The sequence below is a fragment of the Cnephaeus nilssonii genome (assembly GCF_951640355.1).
Source record: "Cnephaeus nilssonii genome assembly, chromosome: 11".
In the NCBI taxonomy this organism is placed as follows: domain Eukaryota; kingdom Metazoa; phylum Chordata; class Mammalia; order Chiroptera; family Vespertilionidae; genus Cnephaeus; species Cnephaeus nilssonii.
The window spans coordinates 64004104-64027103 of record NC_137082.1 but is presented as its reverse complement, the minus strand read 5'-3'; the positions used below and the strand labels follow the sequence as shown (position 1 = coordinate 64027103).

Genomic DNA, 23000 nt, shown 5'->3' with positions numbered 1-23000 from the left:
TTTTCAAATAAGCCTTAGATTACAAAAAAAAGTAGTTCAGAATAAATTTTGTAATCACAAAAACACATGGCTTAATTGAAGTTCAACTGTGCAGAATCCAAATTCTCCTACTCTACAGTGGGACGTCTTTAAGTCAACACTCAGCACAGAGAAATCCGCTTTACCTTTGCCCATTGCCCTCTCACCCCCGCCTTTTCAAAGCAGGCCTCTACTGCCCCAGGGAAATAATGGAGGCACCTGCCAATGTCAGGAATAATTTTAAGAAATAAAAACATTTATTCTTGGCTTTTTAGCTTCCTAAGAACCAGTACCTCATAATAAGTGATTTTCAAGATAATTTTTCATATATGTAACTATCTTTAATTCGTTCTTTGACTCAATATCTTAGAAGAAAATTAACATTGTAAGTATAGGGGAAAGCAAGCAAACTGGCTGAACTAGAGGCATTGGGTAATTAAGGTGAGTGCGTGTGTCAGCAGTGAACTTAGTGGCGCTGGGACTTGCAGGGAACTCTCAGGCTAAGTGAGTTGGCAACACTGAGCCCAGGGAGACAGCCCATGTGATGAGAAGATTGGTTAAAAACAGAAGGATTGAGTAAAATGTAAATATATTGAGGCTAGTAGGGCCAGGATTCTTAGTGTTGGGAGAAAAAAATATACAATTAGAGAAAGGAAAAAAGAAATGCATTGTATTTTGTTAGATTAGAATTGGAGGTATCAGTATATACTCATAGTTTTAACTTATTAACAGACATGGATACATCTGGATTTATATATAAATGCTTTTGTCTTCTAGCTCTGTCTACTGAGGAGGCCTAGAAGCAGTGACATCTGAAAAGCAATAGCACACCAACTACCCATATCCTGGTTTCAATTCCATTCTCTACTAAAAGGAACCAAGAATTCTAAGAGAAGTCCCAGCTATTCTAGGGCTTGGACAGAGGAAGTATAAGATGAGCCTAGAATATCCTGTTGTGCCACCGAATAAGGAAGTGCTCAAAGAATGCTGTGGGCACATCAAAAGATCAAGAAGCCAAATTAAGAGACCAAATAATGACAGTAAAGGATTAATACTGAACCCATGAGTCGTCCTAATATAAGTGAAAAGTACATAAAAGAGGGAAAAAATAAATCTCTTCCTCATAGTGGAAAAACAACTAATAAATGTAGGAAAATGAAATAAGGAAATCACTATTTGGTAAATAAGATAATAATATGTGATTCAGGTAACAATCATCAGTAGGTGCTAAAAGTTTGATGAGGAACTAAGATAATTCATCATCTCCAGGTATTTCCCTACAAGATATTAACTACCTTTACAGTGGAGAAACCCGGCAGACACCATTTTAAATAAATGATAAAAATATTTCTAGTACTGGAACAAATCAGCACTGTTTTACCACTCAAGAGAGGATGCACTGTGAAAACAAACAGTATCATTTCTGTGGTGTTCGAAAACTGAAAATTGAGGAATATTTTACAAAATAACTGGCCTGTACTCAACAAAATCATCAAGATTGCTGGTAAGAAAAGGGTTAGTTAGCAGCTGGCCTGCAAATATTTTCTCCTTTTTACGATGGAATGCCCAAGAAAAAAAGAAAAATGTCTTGAAATCCCCTAGATGTCATCTTGCTAATGACATCTGCTAGCAAACACATTAATGTCCTTACCTACAGAATGTTTAACAGTATATTCCTAGTCTGTCTAGAATTGTTTATGGTAAAAAAAAAACCAATACCCTGAAACTTATGAATTTATACAGCATAGCTGTTAGCAAAAATATCACGTTATAATTATTTAAATATCAGAGGCCTGGTGCACGACATTCATGCACTTGGGAAGGGGTGTCACTCAGCCCAGCCTGCGCCCTCTCGCAGTCCGGGACCCCCCGAAGGGATGTCCGCCTACCGGCTTAGGCCTGCTCACTGGAACGGGCCTAAGCTGGCAAGCGGATATCCCTTAGTGCTGCCATGGAGGCAGGAGAGGCTCCCACTACCACCGCTGCGCTCACCAGCAGTGAGCCCTGTGGGAGCGCACTGACCACCAGTGGGCAGCTCCTGCATTGAGTGTCTGCCCCCTGTGGTCAGTGCGCATCATAGCGACCAGTCGTTCCACCATTTGGTCGATTTGCATATTGGCCTTTATTATATAGGATTATTATATAGGATAGCAAGCTTTCATGATTGAGATGGCTCCATCTTCTGTGTTAGTGATGTATCACATGCACAACTTGCATTAAGTTTGAGCCAGAATGGAGAATTAATGTTGCAAAAAAGACCTAGGAGGCAAGATTTGCAATCCGGATTCCTTCACGTTTCTCCTAAAATTATTAGTAAAGCTTAATTCTGGCTAATATCTTTGATTTTGTGGATCTGATTCGATAATCCAACCTTCTGTGTTATCTCAGTCATGGAAGATAAGGAAAGAAGAACTGTTCTATATTAAAAGAGATTAGAGATAGGCTAACTAAATGCAAAATGTGACCTTAAATTCTGAACTAAAGAGGAAGGGGAAAGGAAAAGTTTCTTGTTTATTTGCTTGATTTAACTATACATGACATTACTGGGGAACTGGGGAAATTTGAATGGAATCTGTGGACTAGATGGTAGTCCTGATGCTTTCAATGCTACTGTCCTAATTTTGATGGGTTTACCATGGCTATGTAAGAAAGTGGTTGTGTTTTTAAGAAACTTAGGGGGGGGAAAAAAAAAAGAAACTTAAGGCTACTTGGTCATCATTCCTGCAACTTACCCTTAAATGGTTCAGAAAAAAGTTACGTATACATAAAGAACAATAAAGTAAATGTGTTAAATATTAACAACTGGGGAATCTCAGCAAAGGTAATATATGGGAATTCCCTGAAAGATTTTTTAACTTTTCCATGAATTTGAAATTATTCAACTGAAACAAAAACAAAAAAAACAAAGATGAAATAAACATTTGAGATAAATAAATTAATAAATAAAGTACAGGGAAAAGACCAGCTATACTATGATTCAAGTAATCTTGAAGTCTGTTGAGACAGATGTTTTGTTTGTCTTACCTTTTAAATTCTAAGTTAGCTTTGGAAGAAGACTGAAGAAATTCTCTGCTAAAAATGGAATCTCTGAATTCCCCAATCACTGAAAGCACAATTTTACGCATGTTTCCATAAAAGAGTTGAACATCATTAGGCCGCTGGGGAAGATCATACACTGAAATAGAAATAATGTTTGAAATGTATGAATCCACATAACCACACTACAAATACCAGATAAATTTATATATATATATATTTACTAGCCACAAAATATTACTCCGTTAGGTTGGGAGTAGGTGACAATTTGATTTTTAATACTACTGATGAGCATGAAATTATAGGCAGCTCAGCATCAATGATTAGCAGCACAGGCTCTGGCCTTAGATTTGAACTATAGCCTTGCCAATCGTTAGCTCTGTAACCTTTGGCAACTTAACCTCTCTAAGACTAAGCTTTAGTCTCCTCATGTACAATATGGGATAACAAACTGCCTCAGAGATTGTTGTGACCATTAAAATAAGAATTTTAAAAGATATATGTGGCCTAAACATTTATATAAAGCTAACTGTGGACCAGACACTGTTCTATTCCTTTTCTGTATATTAACCTACTTGGTTTTCACAACTTTTTGAGAAAGGCATTATCTCCACATCAAAGATGAGGAGGAATCTGAAGCACAAGGAGGTTAAGAGTGCACAATTTATAAGTGGCAGTCTTGCAAATATTTAACTTAAATCTAGAAACCAGGCAATATTAATATCATTAAATATTGTAGATTAATAAAATGGTGCTGGAGTTGAATATCTCTAGACTAGACCAACTGAATTTATACAGACAAGAAATTTTATAGAACATGTTTATAATCTACATATAAATTAAATTTTAAGAATTATATTTTTAAATGGAAATTTTAAAAGAACATAGTAAGTGTAAACTGAAATTTATAGTAACCAATATATCTGACTATAAAAGTTCAAGTCAACTGTAAAAATGTCACTAATTACACATTTTACAAAAATGTGATTATAAATATTTGTAATAATATGCTCAAACAAATATTACTCAAAATAATCATGTACAAAGTTCAACTATAGCACTCTCATAGGTGATCTACTATGCTAACACAAAACAAAGTGGGATTGTTTCCTCTCTTCATCTTGATGATAAATATACCATCTCAAGAAATCCAGTATTCTTTGAGGTAGAATCTGGCATTTCAAAGACCCCCTAAGTCCCAACTCAACCCCATCTTAGATGGGTGATCTTGCATGTTACTTATCTCTTGGTTACTGTCTTAATATTACACATTTGTTGGATTTTTGTAAATGAGGTTCCCTCTTGTGGTTCTTCAAGGTTCCTCAAGAGTCACCTCACTCTACATGGGGTACCCCTTCCTATGTGCTCTCCCAGATTCCTAAACACAGCTCTATCATAGCACTTTTGACACTGCACCTTAATCATCTGTCTTCCCTCGAGCCTGTAAGCCCATAAAGGCCAAGCATTGCATCTTTTACCTCTATAGACTGGCACCCTGTACTCTCAAATACATGTCCATTCAATCAAAGAAATAAATGTTGCTGAATCATGAAACTTTGCCAAGCTCTGATTCACTTAAGACTACCTACTTTCAGGCTTCACTGTTGTTGCAATAAATGTTTCTGTTCCAATTATACAGCACAGTTCAGTTTAACTCTCTTACTGGGATCTTTCTTAGGAGGAAGAAATAAGGAAGGTGAAGCTTAGGGGAGCGAAGTGTCAGAGATGGGTCTTGAATTGAGTTTTAACTCCAAATCCAAGGTTCTTTCTATATTCTGCCCCCTTAACACACTATTGACAAGGTCCACTTCAAATCTTTTCATTATTTCTAACCCCCACTTCTAGCTTTCCTATGAATAGATGTTCTAGACTCCTAATTACTGAAAAGATTACAGACTACTGTACATCACCTCTACACAAGCATAAGTATCCTTTTCCTTTATCATTTCATATTTCAGGAGCAATATATAGTTCATCATTTCAAAAACAAAAATGGGGAGGGAGGAGGATACTACTAACTGAAATTCTACCACCAGAACATAACCACTGTTAATATTTTGGTGTGTATAGTCCTGCAATTTTACCTACATAGCTATATATATACACTAAATTATTTTTATGCCAAAATGAGATCTTATTATGCAAACTTTAAAAATAAATTTTCTCAATAAGAGCTTTCCATGTCATTAATACAGAATCACATCACTGTTTTAATAGCTTCAAAATATTATATTGCATAATTAAACAATCCACTACTCTTGGGCATCTAAGTTATTTCTAACTTCTTGCTTTATAACAATATTGAAAATCTGTACATTTTTACACAACTTGTATATATGAATACATATCTTTTGTATCAGTAATAAACACCATTAAATCCTTCAAGTGTTTATATCAAACAGATCTAAACATCTAAGTTACAGTCACTTCACCACTTATTTTGGATGCTGCCATGACCACATTATCCAAAACTGTACAGTAGGCACAAAAGCACAGAAATCTGAAAATGAGCCTAAGTTTGTAATCATTAAATCTTAAATAGTAATTAATTTGAGTTTAATAATAACCACTTTCCTCCTCCTGCTTCAAAGTCTACCCACAGAATAGGTGCAATAATACATTAATGACATCTAATACATACAGTACATGGATGAGATGTTAGATATTATTATTAGTCTCATTTTACAGAGAACACTGAATCTCAGTGATGTAATATGTCCAAGTAATATAGAAGAACTGTGGCTCAACCTAACACCATAATCATACTAATACTCTTCCTCCTTATTACATCAATGGATCTAGATAATACTACAAATAACACAAAAGATTTAAGACGTTGGAATTCTTACCTTCAGTTACTAGTAGCTCATCTTGAAATGTTTCAGCAAAATCAATGCTCTGAAGCACACTATGCTCTGGAAGTATCTGTTCTAGAATCCCTGGTTTATGCAGCAGAGCTCTGGCAGGAGAGATTTTTATTCAAAAGTGGTTTTACATATGAAGTGACCTTATTTTATCAGTGTGTTTGGCAAATCCAACTAACTGCATGATACATTAGTACACAGACCGCATGTCTTAAATCCTAATGAGTAACTTTAAAAAGAAAATCTGTTTTTGAAGTTCTCTTAAAAAGTTATAGTAGTACAACCATGAGTTTCCGTTAAATATTAACATCAGAACTAGAACTCCCTAACATAGAAGTACAAAGAAGCATAAGATTATTTTCAGGTCTTACATTTTCATTATTTGTGATGACTTGGTGACAGAAATTTGTCTCATGAAAAAAAAAGAAGAAAAAAAAGAATATGCCAAGAAATGACACAAGTAAGACATTTAAATTAGCATGTAACTATGTTTTCCTGGCCTCTTCTAGAGAATCTTTAATGTGTGAGAACTGAAATGTGAATTTCTCTGTAATACCCAGATGTTCACAAACAAATCTCATTATTCTAAATCTGTGGTAAATTGGAGTTCTAAAACAATACCTTAAAAAAATAAAATAAAACAATACCTTGACTTCTATATTCCAGTGGAAAGGAAAACAAAGCTGGGAATCTAATTTCTCCAAATGTCAGTTTCTATCTCTAAAATACTTAATTGAAAAACACCAGGTTCAAAGCTGAGTTCTTCAAATTGGGTCTAATATCATGTAACAACTTATCACTATGCTCTCTCTTTTTAAACATTCCAATAATCTTTAAAAGATTAAAAATAAATAAAAATTTTCTCAATTATGCCCCAGAATAAAACACAGTCCAGAACACAAGAGTTGGAAGAAGAAAAGACAGTATATATACATATACCCCTTCCCTACTGGGTGTTAATAATTTCCTACTAACAGATGAAACATGAATTTCACACTTTTTTAACATATAGTCTTCTTGCCTAGGAAACAAAATTTTATAAGAACTCTGAATTTAGCATACAAGAATGTTACCTATCTTAAATCATACCTAAACTTAAGTACCTAAATTCGACATTTCAGCATATGTAAACTATATGTACATTAGATGTACCAAATTTTCTAGAAGTACATACTTTAAGTAGTTAGCCATGTTAAACATCACACACATTTCTAAAATTCCTTTCAAATAATTCACAACGTTGTCAGAAATATTCCAAATAAGTCAGATGTATTTAAACAATATTGCGAATACATATGAGTTTCCCACAGGCACTTCTTCTTATCAGCTACACAAATTTTACCAAGTGAAACATGTTCTATAAATTCCAAAACCCAAACCATTATTTAAGTTCTCACTATTTCTACTCAATAATCCCCATTACCATCTAAGATAAGTAACCTACCTTCGATACTGCTGTCGTGAAATTTCATCTCCACCAAAGAAGAATATAGTTGACAATTCTGTTGTGGTTTTGTAATTGCTATCTCTCTCTGATGGATGATATATTATAGTAACATCCTAATGCCAAGAAAAAAAATTAAACTGAATATTAAATATTTTAATAAGTTATTTCATTCTTAATAAACTCTCATATGAGCCTAATAGTCAATACAGACATGAATGTATATGTACATTTCCAAGAAGATAAGTACAGTAAACACTCGATTCTGCAAACCTCAACTTCACATACTTCAGATTTAACAGACAAAATTTCCAGTCCGTATGTCTGTCATATGTGAAACTTAACACCCTGTTAATTTGAGAAAGCTTTTAACCAAGATTTGCTTGTAATTAACAGGTTATTTTTTGTTATTAATTTAGTTATTTTTAACAAATAGGCCATATGTTGGAAAAAATACTAATTTCGCCAATATAACTAAATATTACATATCTACAATTATAGTCTACATATTTAAATCTAAGAGTCACCGCTCGTAAACAATGTTTGAATGATTAGCATGTGATCACACCACAAGGCGAGGTAATTGGTTCTGTTGTCAGCGGTATGATTTTCTACAGCAATTTTAACCCAGGTTTGACAAGCCACGCCCCAGGCATGTGCATTTGTTTACTTGCAGTGACTGGTGAATGCACACATTTACTAGATCTATTCAGTATAAATTTAAAATTACAGTATGTATTACATATAGAAAACTTTTCTGTGAAATTAAACTTTTCATACATACTTAATTTTAATTACACAAAGTGTCTACGTAAGTAAAAGCAGGTACACTATTTTTAACATATGCATTCAGAAAACCTACTTTATTATATAGTGGACTTTTGGCTTTAACAGACACCCCCTTGCCCAAATTAGTCTATTATATTGAGGTTTTACTGTACTTCATTCATATATATATATATATATATATATATATATATATATATATATGCACACACACACACACATTTCAATTTTTCTTAGTTTTTAGCCATAAAACACACAATTATTAATTTAACCTAAAAGTGAGTTTATATTTTTAGTGCAAGACTTACTTGTTGTGTTTTTTCCTTAAGAACAAATTTATCTGGGAAAATCTTTAATACTTTAGGATCCAGGAAAACTTTCTTCTGAGAATCCTTAAAACCTATAGCTTTTACAAAAGCTGCCCGAGAGCCAGTGTTACGAATAGAAAAAACAATTCTCCTTTCTTTGCCAGGTATTAAGTCATTCACTGTTACCATGTAACTGTCAGATAATTTTTTAACGTCTTCCAAAATAAGATTACTTGTTCCTCCATATCCAGACAAAGGTATCTGTAAGTGCAAAAAAATAGTTATACATGTATATATATATGTGTGTGTATGTGTGTGTGTGTTTGTGTATTCAAAATTATTTTTATGTAAGCATAAAGCAGAAGATTAAATTATGATCAGAGAAGAAAATACATATACTAGAATTACAATTACAATTATTATTCTTTGCATACTTTGGCTAGTAGTTGTCCCACTTTCAGTCCAGCATTATATTAAAGACTCTATCTTAAGAGAAAAACATATCACAGTGCTACAAAATTATTTTCCTTTTAGTATTCTAAAAATAATTATTTAATTGTTATAAAAGCCAAACTTAGATAATAAATAAAAAGGTTAACATAGTATAGATATGCTTACTTAGAAGTGTTTAGAGTGAAACATATTGATGTTTGTAATTTACTTTGAAATGCATTTAAAAATTAGATGAGTTTATGGATGTTTAAATAAAAGAAATATAGCAAAACATTAATTACAGCATCTAAGTGGTAAGGTATGTGGGTCTACTGTATAATTCTTTTAACATTCCAGTATTCTGAATTTTTTTTAATATATTTGTATTGATTTTTTACAGAGAGGAAGGGAGAGGGAAAGAGAGTTAGAAACATCGATGAGAGAGAAACATTGATCAGCTGCCTCCTGCACATCCCCTACCAAGGATGTGCCCGCAACCAAGGTACATGCCCTTGACCAGAGTCGAACCTAGGACCCTTCAGTCCGCAGGCCGACGCTCTATCCACTGAGCCAAACCGGTTAGGGCATGAATTTTTGAAATGAAATGTTTTTTGAGGAAGCCCATTAGTTTTAAAACACTCAATGTAAGCATTCTTCCTGTATTTTCAAAGCCTAAAGAATTACAAATAACTACGGAGTAAAAGGTTAAGAAGAATCTTACCCAATAATAGACAAACATGTAAACTGACCGTACCGCCTCTACGCCCACAGCCAATCAGAGTGAGCATGCAAATTAGAAGGCCAAAGATGGCGGCCGCCCAGCTGCTCCAGGCTCAGAGTGGCCAGGCGGGGCAGGATGCCTGCTATGAGAGGGAGGGCGGAGGGCAAAGGGATCTACAGGAGCGGAGTGCCTCTGCGAAGACAAGACTGCAGATTCTGAGTCTGCAGCAAAGATGGCAGACTCTGGCTGGAGTCTGCAGCGAAGCAGCGAAGACGAAGATGGCAGACTCCAGCCTGAGTCTGCAGCAAAGACAAAGAAGGCAGACTCTGGCAGGAGAGAAGGCCTGGGTCCCGAGTGCCAGAGGAAAACCGGTGCTGGAAGCCAAGGGAAGGAAGGCCTATTGCACGAATCTCTTCGTGCAACGGGCCTCTAGTGATTAAATAAAATGAAATCTAACTAATACTAATAAATCCAAAGATTCAACAGGAAAAACTACTATTGCTCTAGAGCAGGGTTTCTAACCTCAGCACTGCGGACATTTTGATTTGGATCATTTATTATGGTGAGGGCCGTCTTGTGCATTATAGGATGTTCAGCTGCATCCCTAGCCTCTACCCACCAGATGCCAGAAGCACCCCTTCCCATCCAAGTTATGACAACCAAAAATATCTCCAGAAATTGCCAAATGTCCCCTGGAGGGTAAAATGGCCTCTGGTTGAGCTTTGCTGCTCTATGGCACTAGAAAATGGAAAGCTAGTATGAACACCTAGAGCCTGTCCAACAGATAAACATGTGCTCTCAAGTCAGGTAGCCTAAATGTGAATGTGTCCTGGACCACATAATGGTGGGTAAGATGCACAGGACGGCATCTCTAGGCCTGTTTCCATATGGGTAGGATGGAAATAGTGGTATGATCTCAGACAGTATTTTTGAAGTAAAATGTGGTAATCTGTATAATGATCAAGAGTAGTGCCTGACATATACTCAGACTAAAACCAACACATTTTTATTGTAGTCCCATCATGCTGTATACAAAGCATATATAATTCCATTTGTTACTCAGAACAAAACCAGGAAGTTGGGGTGACAATTAATTGCATTTCGGATAAGGGAATGAAGCATGTCCAAGTACAATGACTGCTTCAGGGTGAGTGTGAAGCACAGAAGCAGGAGTGTTCCTTATTCTTTCATCCCTGGAGTTAAGTGTTCTTCCATCACTGTATCGGGCTACTTATCTCCACAAAGATACATCAAAGTTAAGGGTCTAAGTCTTCTTGTGAGACAAGAGCCATATTCTGTGCATTCAGGTCTCATTCAGCCCAACTCTGAGAGAAGACAGATGGCATCTACCTCTGCTAGGACTCCCACTAGGATCCTAGTTTGTCTTAAGAGGACACCAACCTGAACTTCTGTTTGATTGGCTGTCAAATAAAATGGTTCTGCCCTAAAGCACCAGAAATTCCTGCTTAGGAATAACCTCAAAATCTTGGCTAGTAGACCTGAAACTAATTAAAATATATTCAGGATAGTCTAAAAGATACACTGACTGGGCTCACGTGTAAATAGGTTAGTTTTAAAAATGATCATTTACATCTTTTTTTTTTTTACTAATAAATCTTTATTGTTCAGATTATTACAGTTGTTCCTTTTTCCCCCCCATAGCTCCCCTCCACCAGGTTCCCACCCCACTCTCTGCCCTTACCCTCCCCCCCGCCACTGTCCTCATCCATAGGTGTACGATTTTTGTCCAGTTTCTTCCCACATCCCCCACACCCTTCCCCAAAGAATTGTCAGTCCACTCCCTTTCTATGCCCCTGATCTTATTATATTCACCAGTTTATTCTGTTCATCAGACTTTTTATTCACTTGATTTCTAGATTCACTTGTTGATAGATATGTATTTGTCACTTTGTTGTTCATAGTTTTTATCTTTACCTTTTTCTTCTTCTTCCTCTTCTTAAAGAATACCCTCCAGAATTTCATATAGTACTGGTTTGGCGGTGATGAATTCCTTTAGCTTTTTCTTATCTGTGAAGCTCTTTATCTGACCTTCAATTCTAAATGATAGCTTTGCTGGGTAGAGTAATCTTGGTTGTAGGTTTTTGCTATTCATCACTTTGAATATTTCTTGCCACTCCCTTCTGTCCTGCATAGTTTCTGTTGAGAAATCAGCTGACAGTCGTATGGGTGCTCCCTTATAGGTAACTAACTGTTTTTCTCTTGCTGCTTTTAATATTCTCTTTGTCTTTTGCCCTTGGCATTTTAATTATGATGTGTCTTGGTGTGGTCCTCTTTGGATTCCTTTTGTTTGGGGTTCTCTGCGCTTCCTGGATTTGTAAATCTATTTCTTTCACCAGGTGGGGTAAGTTTTCAGTCATTATTTCTTCAAATAGGTTTTCAATATCTTGCTCTCTCTCTTCTTCTGGCACCCCCATAATTTGGATGTTGGTACGCTTGAAGTTGTCCCGGAGGCTCCTTACACTATCTTCATATTTTTGGATTATTTTTTCTTTTTGCTTTTCCGGTTGGGTGTTTTTTGCTTCTTTGTATTTCAAATCGTTGACTCGATTCTTGGGATCCTCTAGTCTCCTGTTGGATCTCTGTATATTTTTTATTTCAGTCAGTGTATGCTTAATTTCTAGTTGGTCCTTTTTCATATCCTCGAGGGTCTCACTAAATTTATCAGCAGTTTCTAGAAGATTCTTGAGTAACCTTATAACCGTGGTTTTGAACTCTATATCCAGTAGTTTGCTTTCATCCATTTCTTTCATTTGTGACCTGTTTCTTTGTTTCCGCCTTTTGGCTGCTTCCCTGTGTTGATAGCATGGCTTTGTGTGCTAGGTGTCCTATAGGGCCCAGTGGCTTAGCCTCCCTAATTACCTGAGGTGGACACTCTTGGTGCACCCCTTTGTGGGCTGTGTGCACAGTCTTGTTGTAGTTAAGCCTTGATTGTTGTTGGTATCACTGGGAGGAATTGACCTCCAGGCCAATTGGCTGTGAGGATCAGTTGTGTCTATGATGGGAGAACTTCTGTGCTGGAGACACCCTTATGGGGCAAGACTTGCTTCAGTGGGGCTTTGGCGCTCACTGAGTCTGCCCCCTGAGTGTGTCTCTTATTGATCTAAAGAGTTGTAGTCTGGATGGTCTCTCTCTGACCACTGGGTACACTGGCTCTTGGATCTCCAAGGAGAGAGGCCACCCAGCAGGAACTACAGAGAGATCTGCATATACCTTCTCTTTGTTTGGGGTTTGGAGGTGCCCAGATGAGGCCCAGCTGTGAAGCAATGCAAGCTGCTGTCGAGCCTTGGGTCTTCTTTTGGAGGCTCTGTGGCTCTTCGACCCAGCTGCAGTAAGTTAGGTTTCAGATTGCAAAGGGCCAGGCCATTCATATGCAAAAGCTTCTGCGCACAGCTTGGGTGGGGTTGTAAATTGGGAGGGGCGGGGTCTCAGGGAAAAAACAGGGTGGAGCCAACAGCAATGGCTGACCATCAGCCCTGCCTGGAAGAGATCTTGTGTCTCTGTGTTCCACGGCACCGTGCAGGAACAATGAACACTGCAAGCACCTCTGAGAGAAAGCGGCTCTCAAGTTCCGCCCGATGCCAGACAGTCCAGTTTCTCCCCGTTTGAGTCTGGGTCCCCAGAATCTCGCCCGGAATTGGAGTTCAGAACAGTCGGGAGCTTGTATCTCCCTCCTGATTGAAAAAGACAACAGCGTACTCAGTTGGCAGCCCTTTCTGCGCACGTGCCTCTGTACTCTAAACTTCACTTCTGCACATCCGCACCTGCTCTGAGTCTCAGTGTGCTTTTCTCTTTTCTTCTAGTTGTATAATTTCCACTCAGCCAGCCTTCCCGTGATACCCATTTTGTCTTTTAGTTGTAGTTTTGAAGTGGTTGTGCGAGGCAGCAAGTTCAGGTGTTTACCTATGCCGCCATCTTGGTTTCTCTCGATCATTTACATCTTTAAACAATTTTGCCCACCATAGCTCACAAGGCCAAGTGAAGAGCTCTGGAGAGAACATGTCAAGCTCCAGCATCAAATAAAGCTAGATAAGTCATAAATACCTTTTTTTTTTAACTTAAAAAAACACACACAATCTTTTAGGTATTATTCTTGCAATTTATCACATTCCCTCTTTGACGCCAGGAAATGAACCAAAATTTTAGCCCTAGCCCCGCTGGCCAAACAACTGTGCAGTGTTAAGGTGTGCACTTTAGTGAAGCTTGAAATTATTTTCATTTCCTCAATGATTTATCACTTTTATCTCTTAGTGCTTTCAATGTACCTAAAGAAATTACTTGAAATCCTTTTTAAAAATTACAATGGGCCGAAACCGGTTTGGCTCAGTGGATAGAGCGTCAGCCTGCGGACTGAAGGGTCCCGGGTTCGATTCCGGTCAAGGGCATGTACCTTGGTTGCGGGCACATCCCCAGTGGGGGATGTGCAGGAGGCAGCTGATCGATGTTTCTCTCTCATCGATGTTTCTAACTATCTCTCTCCCTTCTTCTCTGTAAAAAATCAATAAAATATATTTTAAAAAAAAATTACAATGGGAGGAAATAAAATATAGAAACTCCTGTCTTTGTATTCCTAGTATCTGAAACAGAATCTAGCAAATGGAGTCAATAGGTAATTTTAATTGAATGAGTAAAATTTACTTGGGAATGAAACAGGAATTTTTGGGGGTGAAAAAGACAGGTTTTAGGAAATTTTAGAAATTTTGGAAATTAAGGGGACCATGAAGGAAGCACAGGGGTATAGAGCAGCAGAAGGTATATTTCCATAGAACAGGGAAGCTGAAAATCTGCAACAGGTACATTTCCATAGAATGAGGGAGTTGGGAGCAGCAAAAGGTCTGTATTTACAAAATAAAGAGAAGGAAAAGAAGAAAGCCATCCAAAGGGAATAGGAAAACAATAAGAAAGGAGAGGGGGAGAACTTCACATATGAGGTTCAACCTTTGAGCCTAGGAGTTACTATAGTAACCAGTCTAGGGGAATAGTGACCAATCAGAGGGCATATCAAGGCACCTGGATCTGCAGCCTTTATAAGCCATAGAGAAAAGGAACTCAGTGGGACCCTTTCCCTCTCCCCACGTGGGAGTCAGTACTTCTTCAATAAATCTCCACCTTTGCTATACTACCCTCTCTGTCCATGGATTCATTCTTTGACTCCAATGGACAAAGAATCCGGGTTCCAGTCCAAAACTTCCGTTTCAGGAAGACAGTATCAAACAGTTTGATTTCCAAAATGAGTAAAATTTCCAAAAAAAATGTGTCCTGAAAAGTCAGGTATAGCTCAAAATTCTCAAACTGAAATTAAACTCCTAAGCATTAGAAGAGATTATTACTTTTGTTACCTGACAATTCTAAAAATACATAATTACTCCCTAATTTGTAAATCTAGACAATCATAATATTTTGATTTGTAAAAAAATCAGAATGTTTAATTTACTAATATTAAATCAATAGTTATAACATGTTATAAATTCCACAGGAGGGAAAAAAGCAATAAAAATGATCTTACCGTGAACTTAGTACCTGGCTGTGATCGAATTCCCAGTTGTTTAATTTCTAGTTTAGCCAACATACAAGATAATCGAGTAGGTGCAAACAACACAAAGATGGTAATGTCTTCTTTTGGACGAATTTTGATCTCACAGTTACTAGTTAATCGCTCTTCGGAACCAAAAGTGTGCTGAAGCTACAATTTAAAAATAACCACTGCATAAAGCAAAGCAGTAGCACAAATAAAACATACCACTGACACCCACTCTTCAGACTACACAAGATAGTCTGCATAGCTAAGTGTTCTGGATCAGTCAGAACATAGAACAGAACCAAGCACTCTACACACCTGAAAGCAGTCCTGGTCTTGTCCTCTAATTAGCAGTCGCAAGTGTTGGGTTGTGGACGTAGAATTATTTCTTAAAGCTAGTTTCTGAAGCCTAAAAACAATTACACATTTTAAATGTGGTTTTCCTCCATGGATATTGCTACAATTATAAAAAACAAAGCCAAAACCAATGTTTAGAGATGACTGATTGCACATGCCATTTTAGCAGCCTGGAATTCTCTCTCCAGTCCTAGAACTCTACATTTCTGAAAACTTAACACAGAAGACTTACCTTATCAGAAAAGCTTTCTGGTTTAATCTCTTTCCCACTAGAGCTCCTTAGCTGCCCTTATTATTTGTACTATATGTATAGGTATTATCTGTCTTATAATACATTAATAAATGAATATCCAGATTAACAAATTCATTAAGTCAATAAATACCATGTTTGGTTCAAATACCTCACTTTCAAGTAAACAAGGAGTCCCTGGCCAACTGCCCAAGTTTTTCACTCTAAGAGGCTCATTTGCACAAAAGTATTTTAAACAGTACACTGAATTAACCTTACTTTTAAAAAGTTACAATGCAAGTAGAATGGACATATGACTGGCTGATATAAGAAAATCCTTCAATCTTTGAAAGTACATGAATCCTCTTGTCGCTAGAGAATAAATACATGAGTAAACCTCTATTTTTCTCAAATTTTAAAGATTGGCAGTTAAATTATTTAAACCGTGATCTATGCCTTGTCCACTTTGTGTTCAAAGGGAAGGCGGCTGAGCTTTATCTCAGAATAAAATCTAAGACCTTTGACTATCAGCACACCCGAGAAAAGCCTTCCACACGTACATTGACTGGGAAAGACTTACCTGGGGGGAAAAAAATCATTTAAAAAGTTTTAATTTGATTTACTTTTTTTGTTTAAAGAAATGTTATCATTTTCAAGTTGCAGAGCTATTAAGGGGGAGGGCTAATTTTTAAAAGGAGCTGTACAAAATCAAAGGGTTAACACCTTTATTATATAAAGATTGCACACAAATAAGAAAAAATAATACTAAAATCCTAACCAACAAATAGCTAAAGTATGTAAACAGACTTATGCGAAACTAGAATGAGGGAATAAAATATGGAAAACTATAGAACTTTAGAAATCTAAAAATATCAAGTTGGAATGAAATATCAAGTTGGACCACTTTACCCACAGAAAATATAATTTTAATTTATTAATTATCATTCCTATTTGCAACTGAGGCAAAAACCTATTAACTCAATGAGAGTATTACCCCCCAAATTATATATTAATTTTTCTCCATTCTTGGATAAAGAGCTCACTTCAAATCTCCCTTTTCCAACAAGCACATTCTTCTGCAAGGCAGGGCAAAGAGTGGGCAAGTATCTCATAGGAAGAGCACCCAGTAGGGCAGCAGCATCTCTCATCCATTGTTGAAGTCCTCTCTTAGTAACTATTGAGACACAGCCTCTGTCTGCCTCCTAGAACACTTCTTGGTGGAAAAGAAAATAAGATTATTTCCTAAGCAGAACTCTGCTGCAACATTTACAGAGGAGTAGCAGGAGCTATCTGTGATGGGAAAAATTATTGTTCTTTGCAGGACACCAAGACGGGGGCTGAGGAGAAATAAAGAAATGCAAATCTATAATTTAGCTAGGTGCTGCACTAAATACATCCATTTAATGCTTTAGAATTGTTACTTTCACAAAAACCCACTTTTATCCATCCATGTGGTGTATCATCAACCAAGGTAGAGTTATTCTCACAGGATTGGTAAGCTCCTCTAGGCTGAGTTAAGACCCTAACCAACTCCTGTAAATTGGGGATACAATAGGCTTTTTGGGTTAGCTCCTTGCACTGGCATGTGACTTACTCAGACATGTTAGATTAGAAGAACTCTGTGCATCTCCATGAGGAAATGAAGTCAAGTAACGGACAGCCGGAAGGCCCTTCACATAGGAAAAGGCCGAGGAAAAATGCTGCTGACAGTCCAAACGCACATCAAAACAGCACCTGTTTTCAACTTAACTCATGTAATTTCTGATTTTAAAAAGTTTAGCACATGTTAATTTTTTTTTAGCTGAGGAGGTGAGTTTTCAGGATGGTATGGCATCTGAGAAGCAGCTGGATTTTAAGAACAGTCATCTCTACCACATTAATCATTTATTACAAATTATATCACAAAGTAGAAAACTCTGTCAGAAACACAAGGATGATGATGATTCTTAATGACTTTCTTCTGCCTTTGACTTAATGGACAAAAGCAGTTGTAAGATAAGCTGTGATTGCTAGGGCAGACTGAAGCTAATTTTCCTCTTCTTTTTAACTTGGACATTAATGGCTGAGTTGAACAGCTTCATTATTTTGGCCACCTTGCACAGCACAGACTTAAAGGCCTCAATCAACTATTTGTACAAGTACTGGAGCAACCGAAAATTAATGTTTTGAGAAAAATTTTGGCATTTAAACACTGTTCAGGTTCAACTGTACAGAATAGGAAAAACCTTCTCTATAGGCACATGTCCTGTTCAGTCCTTCCTTTCAACATCAATGTCAATCCTGATTCCCTCTTAACTGGCTTCAAAAAACATATGGCACATATAACCAACAACACAGGAACTACTGAAGAGGGCATAGTGCCTCATACCCACTGTCATTCAGGATTTTCAAGTCTATAGCTGAGAGGAACCTTTACCGAGAGCTGCTTAAAGAACATGCAGTCTACACATTCTTTCAGGTGCCTAAGGGGTTTCTAAATCAAACCACCACATGCTCAGCACTCGGAGAATGCCTTCACGTGGGGGTTCAGGTGTGGCACGTCTAGTCACAGGGGGAGCATCCTGATGGAATATTCACTGTGAAATTGTTTTTCCTTGAGATTCACTCTATTATACAACTTTCTCTTTAAAAGGACCTGTGGAAGAAACATCTCTCTAAAGTCTATAGCAGGAATGGCTATACTCTCTCACATAGTAACTGCTTTGTTCTTAACCTCTGAATACTGTGACTTGTGTCAGAAACAAGCCCAAGACTCACATTAAGGCAAGTGAACAAGGTCTCCCATCGAGACCTCAAGGGCCACCTTTATGATGACTGCCTCAATTTCCCACAGAAGTAATTTCTCACTTAACTGTTTTTATGTTACTGTGTCCTTTGGAAAACTGCTTTTGGAACAAAACACGTACAGAGGACCACATGAGTGAGTAATCAGAGGTATGAACTCTATAAAGTAAGGAGGTGCAGCCCAGCTGGCGTGGCTCAGTGGTTGAGCATGGACCTATGAACCAGGAAGTCACAGTTTGATTTTTGGTCAGGGCACATGCCCGGGTTGTAGGCTCATCCCCAGTGTGAGGCATGCAGGAGGCAGCCAATCAATGATTCTCTCTCATCACTGATGTTTCTATCTCTCCCTCTCCCTTCCTCTCTGAAATCAATAAAAATATATTTAAAGTAAGGAAGTTCAATCAGATCCTTTTTGCACTGACAAAACTATAATTTTAAAGAAGTAATTTGTTCAAACCTGTAGTAGATTCAGCCAGAACTTTATCTCTCAGGTATCATAGAAATGCATAGGTAAAACAATTAGGATAAACACAAAAGTGTAAAATTACGAAAGAGTAAACATTTAGGTTTAATAATTACGTAGGTTGTTAATTAGAAATTTTTACTGATATGAGGTTGGTAAAAAAATTTAACTATGTTGCTAAGCTTAAGAAGGGAAATATTACTATACATACTACATGTTATATGCCCATTAATTTTATTACTCAGTTATCCATAATGTATAATCAAAATAAATATAAAAATAAAATTAGAGATATAATTCACATTAACATATAAGAGAATATATCTATTCTATTAGAGACCCCTTATACCCTTCATGCTACAGTACAAAGTATTCACCATCTAGTTTGTAAATTCCTTAAACAGAATGTCTTCCTACCTTTTCATAGTGCTTTCCAGAGAAGGAACAAAGATACTCTTAATTGCCTAAATTTGGAAATCAGCAAGGAATTCGCCAAAAAGCATAAGAAAATTGAAACCTATGTTTTTAGATTGCATTTAAAAACAGGTGAAAATTTAAATTAAAAATTTTGAATTCATGATAGGAAGATTAAGGATTATAAGACAGCTTTATTCAATTCTAAAAATATTAACATGGTCATAACTAACACAGCGGAGAATCACGTTGAGAGATAACAGCAAGATCTCAGCAGAGGCTGCTATGTGCATACTTACTGTGTTCTGCCCAGAGGGACACCTCCCCAAGCCAAAAACTGCTTGTTGGATAAAATGGACGGAATGTCTGAGCAGCCAGATCCAGGTGCTAGAGGTTTATTTTCTGAGGAAACCACTTCACCTTTTAACACTACTTCATACTGAGGTCCAAAAGGCTGCACAAATATTTTCAAGATCCTGACAAAGAAAACCAACTAAGTTGAATATCCAGAATTCTTTTGGCAGCTATTTCCTACATGTTTCCTTTGTCCATGAGACTGAGCTGGGTACAATGCCCTTCCCACCATTAGAGCTTATTTTACAGAGGAGACTACAGGTAAGGACAGAGACTGTCACATGCCATCTACGAGGTGGTCATGAGGCTAACTAAATAGAAACACTACTACATACTATTTATGAGGACTTTTGAAAGAGTTGAGGAAGCTTCCAAGATGAAAGAGTTAACCCAGTGAAGTTGGGGGCAAGTGCTTCAGGCCACAGTAGCAGACTGAGCCCTCTAAGGCTTCTGGAACCCAGGCAGGAGGTAGGTCATGTGTCTCAGGACACCGTGGTAAGTACTGCACTAGGTTTATCAAGCAAGTTCAAATACTAAAAACAATGGTGTTATCACCATTGTACGTGATATTCACCCATTTATGCCTTGGGTGCCAAAAAGTCACAGTCACTGAGAAGGGGTGAAGAAAAGTATTTTAAACTAACAACAGACAAGGTCAACCAATTCTTTCCTTTGAGAAAGAAAAAAAAGTTAATGAGAAACATCAAGACTAAAATTCTATTATTTACTTTTGTCAAAATATACTTGGAAATAGGACTTTTAGATTTCTAGTCAATAGACTTAAAAGGAGGGTTTTTTTTAGTAAACAAAAGAAGAAACTCTAAGGTTAAATGAAAGACGTAAAAGAGAGCTATTATCTGATAGGTGAGGTAAAACGTGTATTCTATCATTCAGGCTGTGGACTGCAGCATATCTAAGTAAGTAGGAACTTGAGAAGTGAGTAAAACTTTTCATTATAAACAATTGTGTATTACCTTTCCTCAGTGGTTTGGGGATCCTTTGGAGTAAATGAAACAATAACTTCGTGTTCTTCTCCAGGTTTAAGGAATAGAGTCTCTGGAACCACTGAAAAGTGACTTCCTTGATCTGGTATCTAAATATTTATATAATTATAACTAAATGCTGATTTATACAAATATGGCTTTTACTCAGTTTGTCTTATGTGTCTTTCTCATTTACTATGACAGGTTATTTCTCCCTTCCTCCTTATCCATCACTGTCCCACCTTGTCTTATTATCTTGGAAAGGATATTTCCTTCTCCTTCATCTCCCATAGCAAACTTTATCTTCCACCCTTATCCTTAATTCCTGGTCACTAAAACCCTCCCCTCTTACTCAACCACATGATTCAGAAATAATTTCTGTGAATGTAGATCACTCTTCTCCAATTCTATCTAGCCAAAGGAGAACACACATTTTTCAGGAACTAATCAAAAACTTGGTTCCTATATATGAAACGTTATATAAGTTCCTCATCATCTACTTTATACTAGTGTAACACCCAGCATTTAAAGCATTTGCAGACTCTTCCATTTGAGCCCACAGCACTCTGACAAGGGAGGTAGCTCAATACCTTCAGTCTCACAGTCTGAGGAAATACTATGTCATAGAACTGATACAAATTCTTACCTTGATATCTAAGTAAACGTCAATATTCCCAGCATTTTTCAAAGGTAAGTGCTGTTTTGTTGAGGAAGCTACACTGGCAAACAAATGCATAGTCTAGAGGATGGGGTAAAACAGGCATTTTAAAAAACTGTCACAATTACAATTAAACCAACCTGAACATAAAATAATGGCAGAGTTTTGAGTACCTGTAAGTCTTTTGGGGCGTGTATCCTAGCAATTCCTGTTCTGGCTCGAAGACCAATGCTTTTAATGACTGGTGTAGGGTTTGGGCTATCAACTTCTACATCAACTCTTGCCAAAAATTCTTCTGCTGAGTCCAGAATCTCTATAAAAGTTCATTCTTTTAGTTCAGTCACCAGAGTTATTTAATTCTCAATGCCATGAGTGGTCAAACATTATGCCCTCAGGGGTCACAAGAAATCTTAACCAAGATACTTTTTTTAAATAACAAAGAGAAATAAAAATAAGTGGGGGAGAGGAAGGAGAAAAGGGAAAACATCCAATTGGTAGATGCGATCAAATCAATTAGCAGAAAGATCCCAAAAAGTTTTCAGTGATACTTGCTTGAGTTAACCACAATTACAAGGATTTGACCCCAAAGTGCATGATCTCTGCCCCATTTTTAAAACAACATAAAATTATTTGACAAATTACTCAAAGTATTCATATTTACTGACAAAGGAAATAAGTCTCAACTTTTTAAGTTATTCAGGTACGGAGTAAAACAATTCTGACAGAATGTAAACATGATACCTGAAGAAGTGATGTGTTTCTTTGGACTATGGAAAAGAACCCAAATTACAAAAAATTCAGGGTCCTGTAAAATAAAATTAAAAAATTAAAATGAATACTGGCATTAAGATTAAAATCTTAATGAAAGAAAAGCAGTTTGGAAACTTATCTTCCCTTTTAATTCTAAAGCACCTAGCTTACCTGTCCATCGTAACTGGCTGGCATCATGTGATTGATCACAGAAGGAGCTGCCAGCTGAGCAATCACATCAGCATAAGGAGCAGCTCTCACAGAAGCATGGACAGGTTCCTTGGAAAATGTGAAGCAACGCCAGGCTATGGCATTCTGTGCAGAAGTAGAAGAATCATTTTCAATAAAGGCAGAGCTGGTAAAACGTTAAACTTGTTGAAAGAATCCTTAACAAAAAAAATTTACTTTCGGGGGCAGAGGTGGGCTATAAGGGGTCACTGGGAGAAAAAAAGGGGACATTTGTAATACTTTCAACAATAAAGATTTTCAAAAATTTACTTTCATAAAAGAAAAATTAACAAAGAATAATATTAGCAGTGTCTAGAATTCAAAATCAATGTGCTCTGTAAACCGGCTTCTTACTGTACGTTAGTACTTACAGCATTAATAATAAGTCTGATTGGCACGATGGCATGTGTCTTGTTTATCAGTTTTAATGGGAGAGCTTTCCAGCCACCATAAGTCAAGTCACCAAAGTCAAGAACATCTTTCTTTTCTGTTTCTACCTAATTAAGAAAAAAAGGGACTAATTTATAAAAAGCATTGTATTAATAAATTATCACAACATATGTTCATATCACTGCCCTTTCAGCCACAAGAGTCAGCATTAAAGGTAAACTTACCTAAGTTTCCCCAGGCTATTT

The 23000-nt window shown here is 36.9% G+C and overlaps 1 protein-coding gene across 3 annotated transcripts in view; it reads right to left on the bottom strand.

The window, feature by feature from the left end:
- Window positions 1–23000, bottom strand: part of CEP192 (centrosomal protein 192) — a 95999-nt gene that overhangs the window by 17908 nt on the left and 55091 nt on the right. For all 3 annotated transcript variants that reach the window (XM_079784540.1, XM_079784538.1, XM_079784539.1), the window contains 13 exons: window positions 22737–22862; window positions 22309–22452; window positions 22129–22192; window positions 21561–21700; window positions 21376–21468; window positions 20721–20839; window positions 19692–19868; window positions 15464–15554; window positions 15134–15310; window positions 8457–8717; window positions 7363–7478; window positions 5904–6013; window positions 3043–3193 (listed from right to left, as the gene is read on the bottom strand). In XM_079784540.1, the coding sequence (XP_079640666.1) occupies window positions 3043–3193; window positions 5904–6013; window positions 7363–7478; window positions 8457–8717; window positions 15134–15310; window positions 15464–15554; window positions 19692–19868; window positions 20721–20839; window positions 21376–21468; window positions 21561–21700; window positions 22129–22192; window positions 22309–22452; window positions 22737–22862 (1769 nt within the window). The remainder of the gene's footprint in view (window positions 1–3042; window positions 3194–5903; window positions 6014–7362; window positions 7479–8456; window positions 8718–15133; window positions 15311–15463; window positions 15555–19691; window positions 19869–20720; window positions 20840–21375; window positions 21469–21560; window positions 21701–22128; window positions 22193–22308; window positions 22453–22736; window positions 22863–23000) is intronic.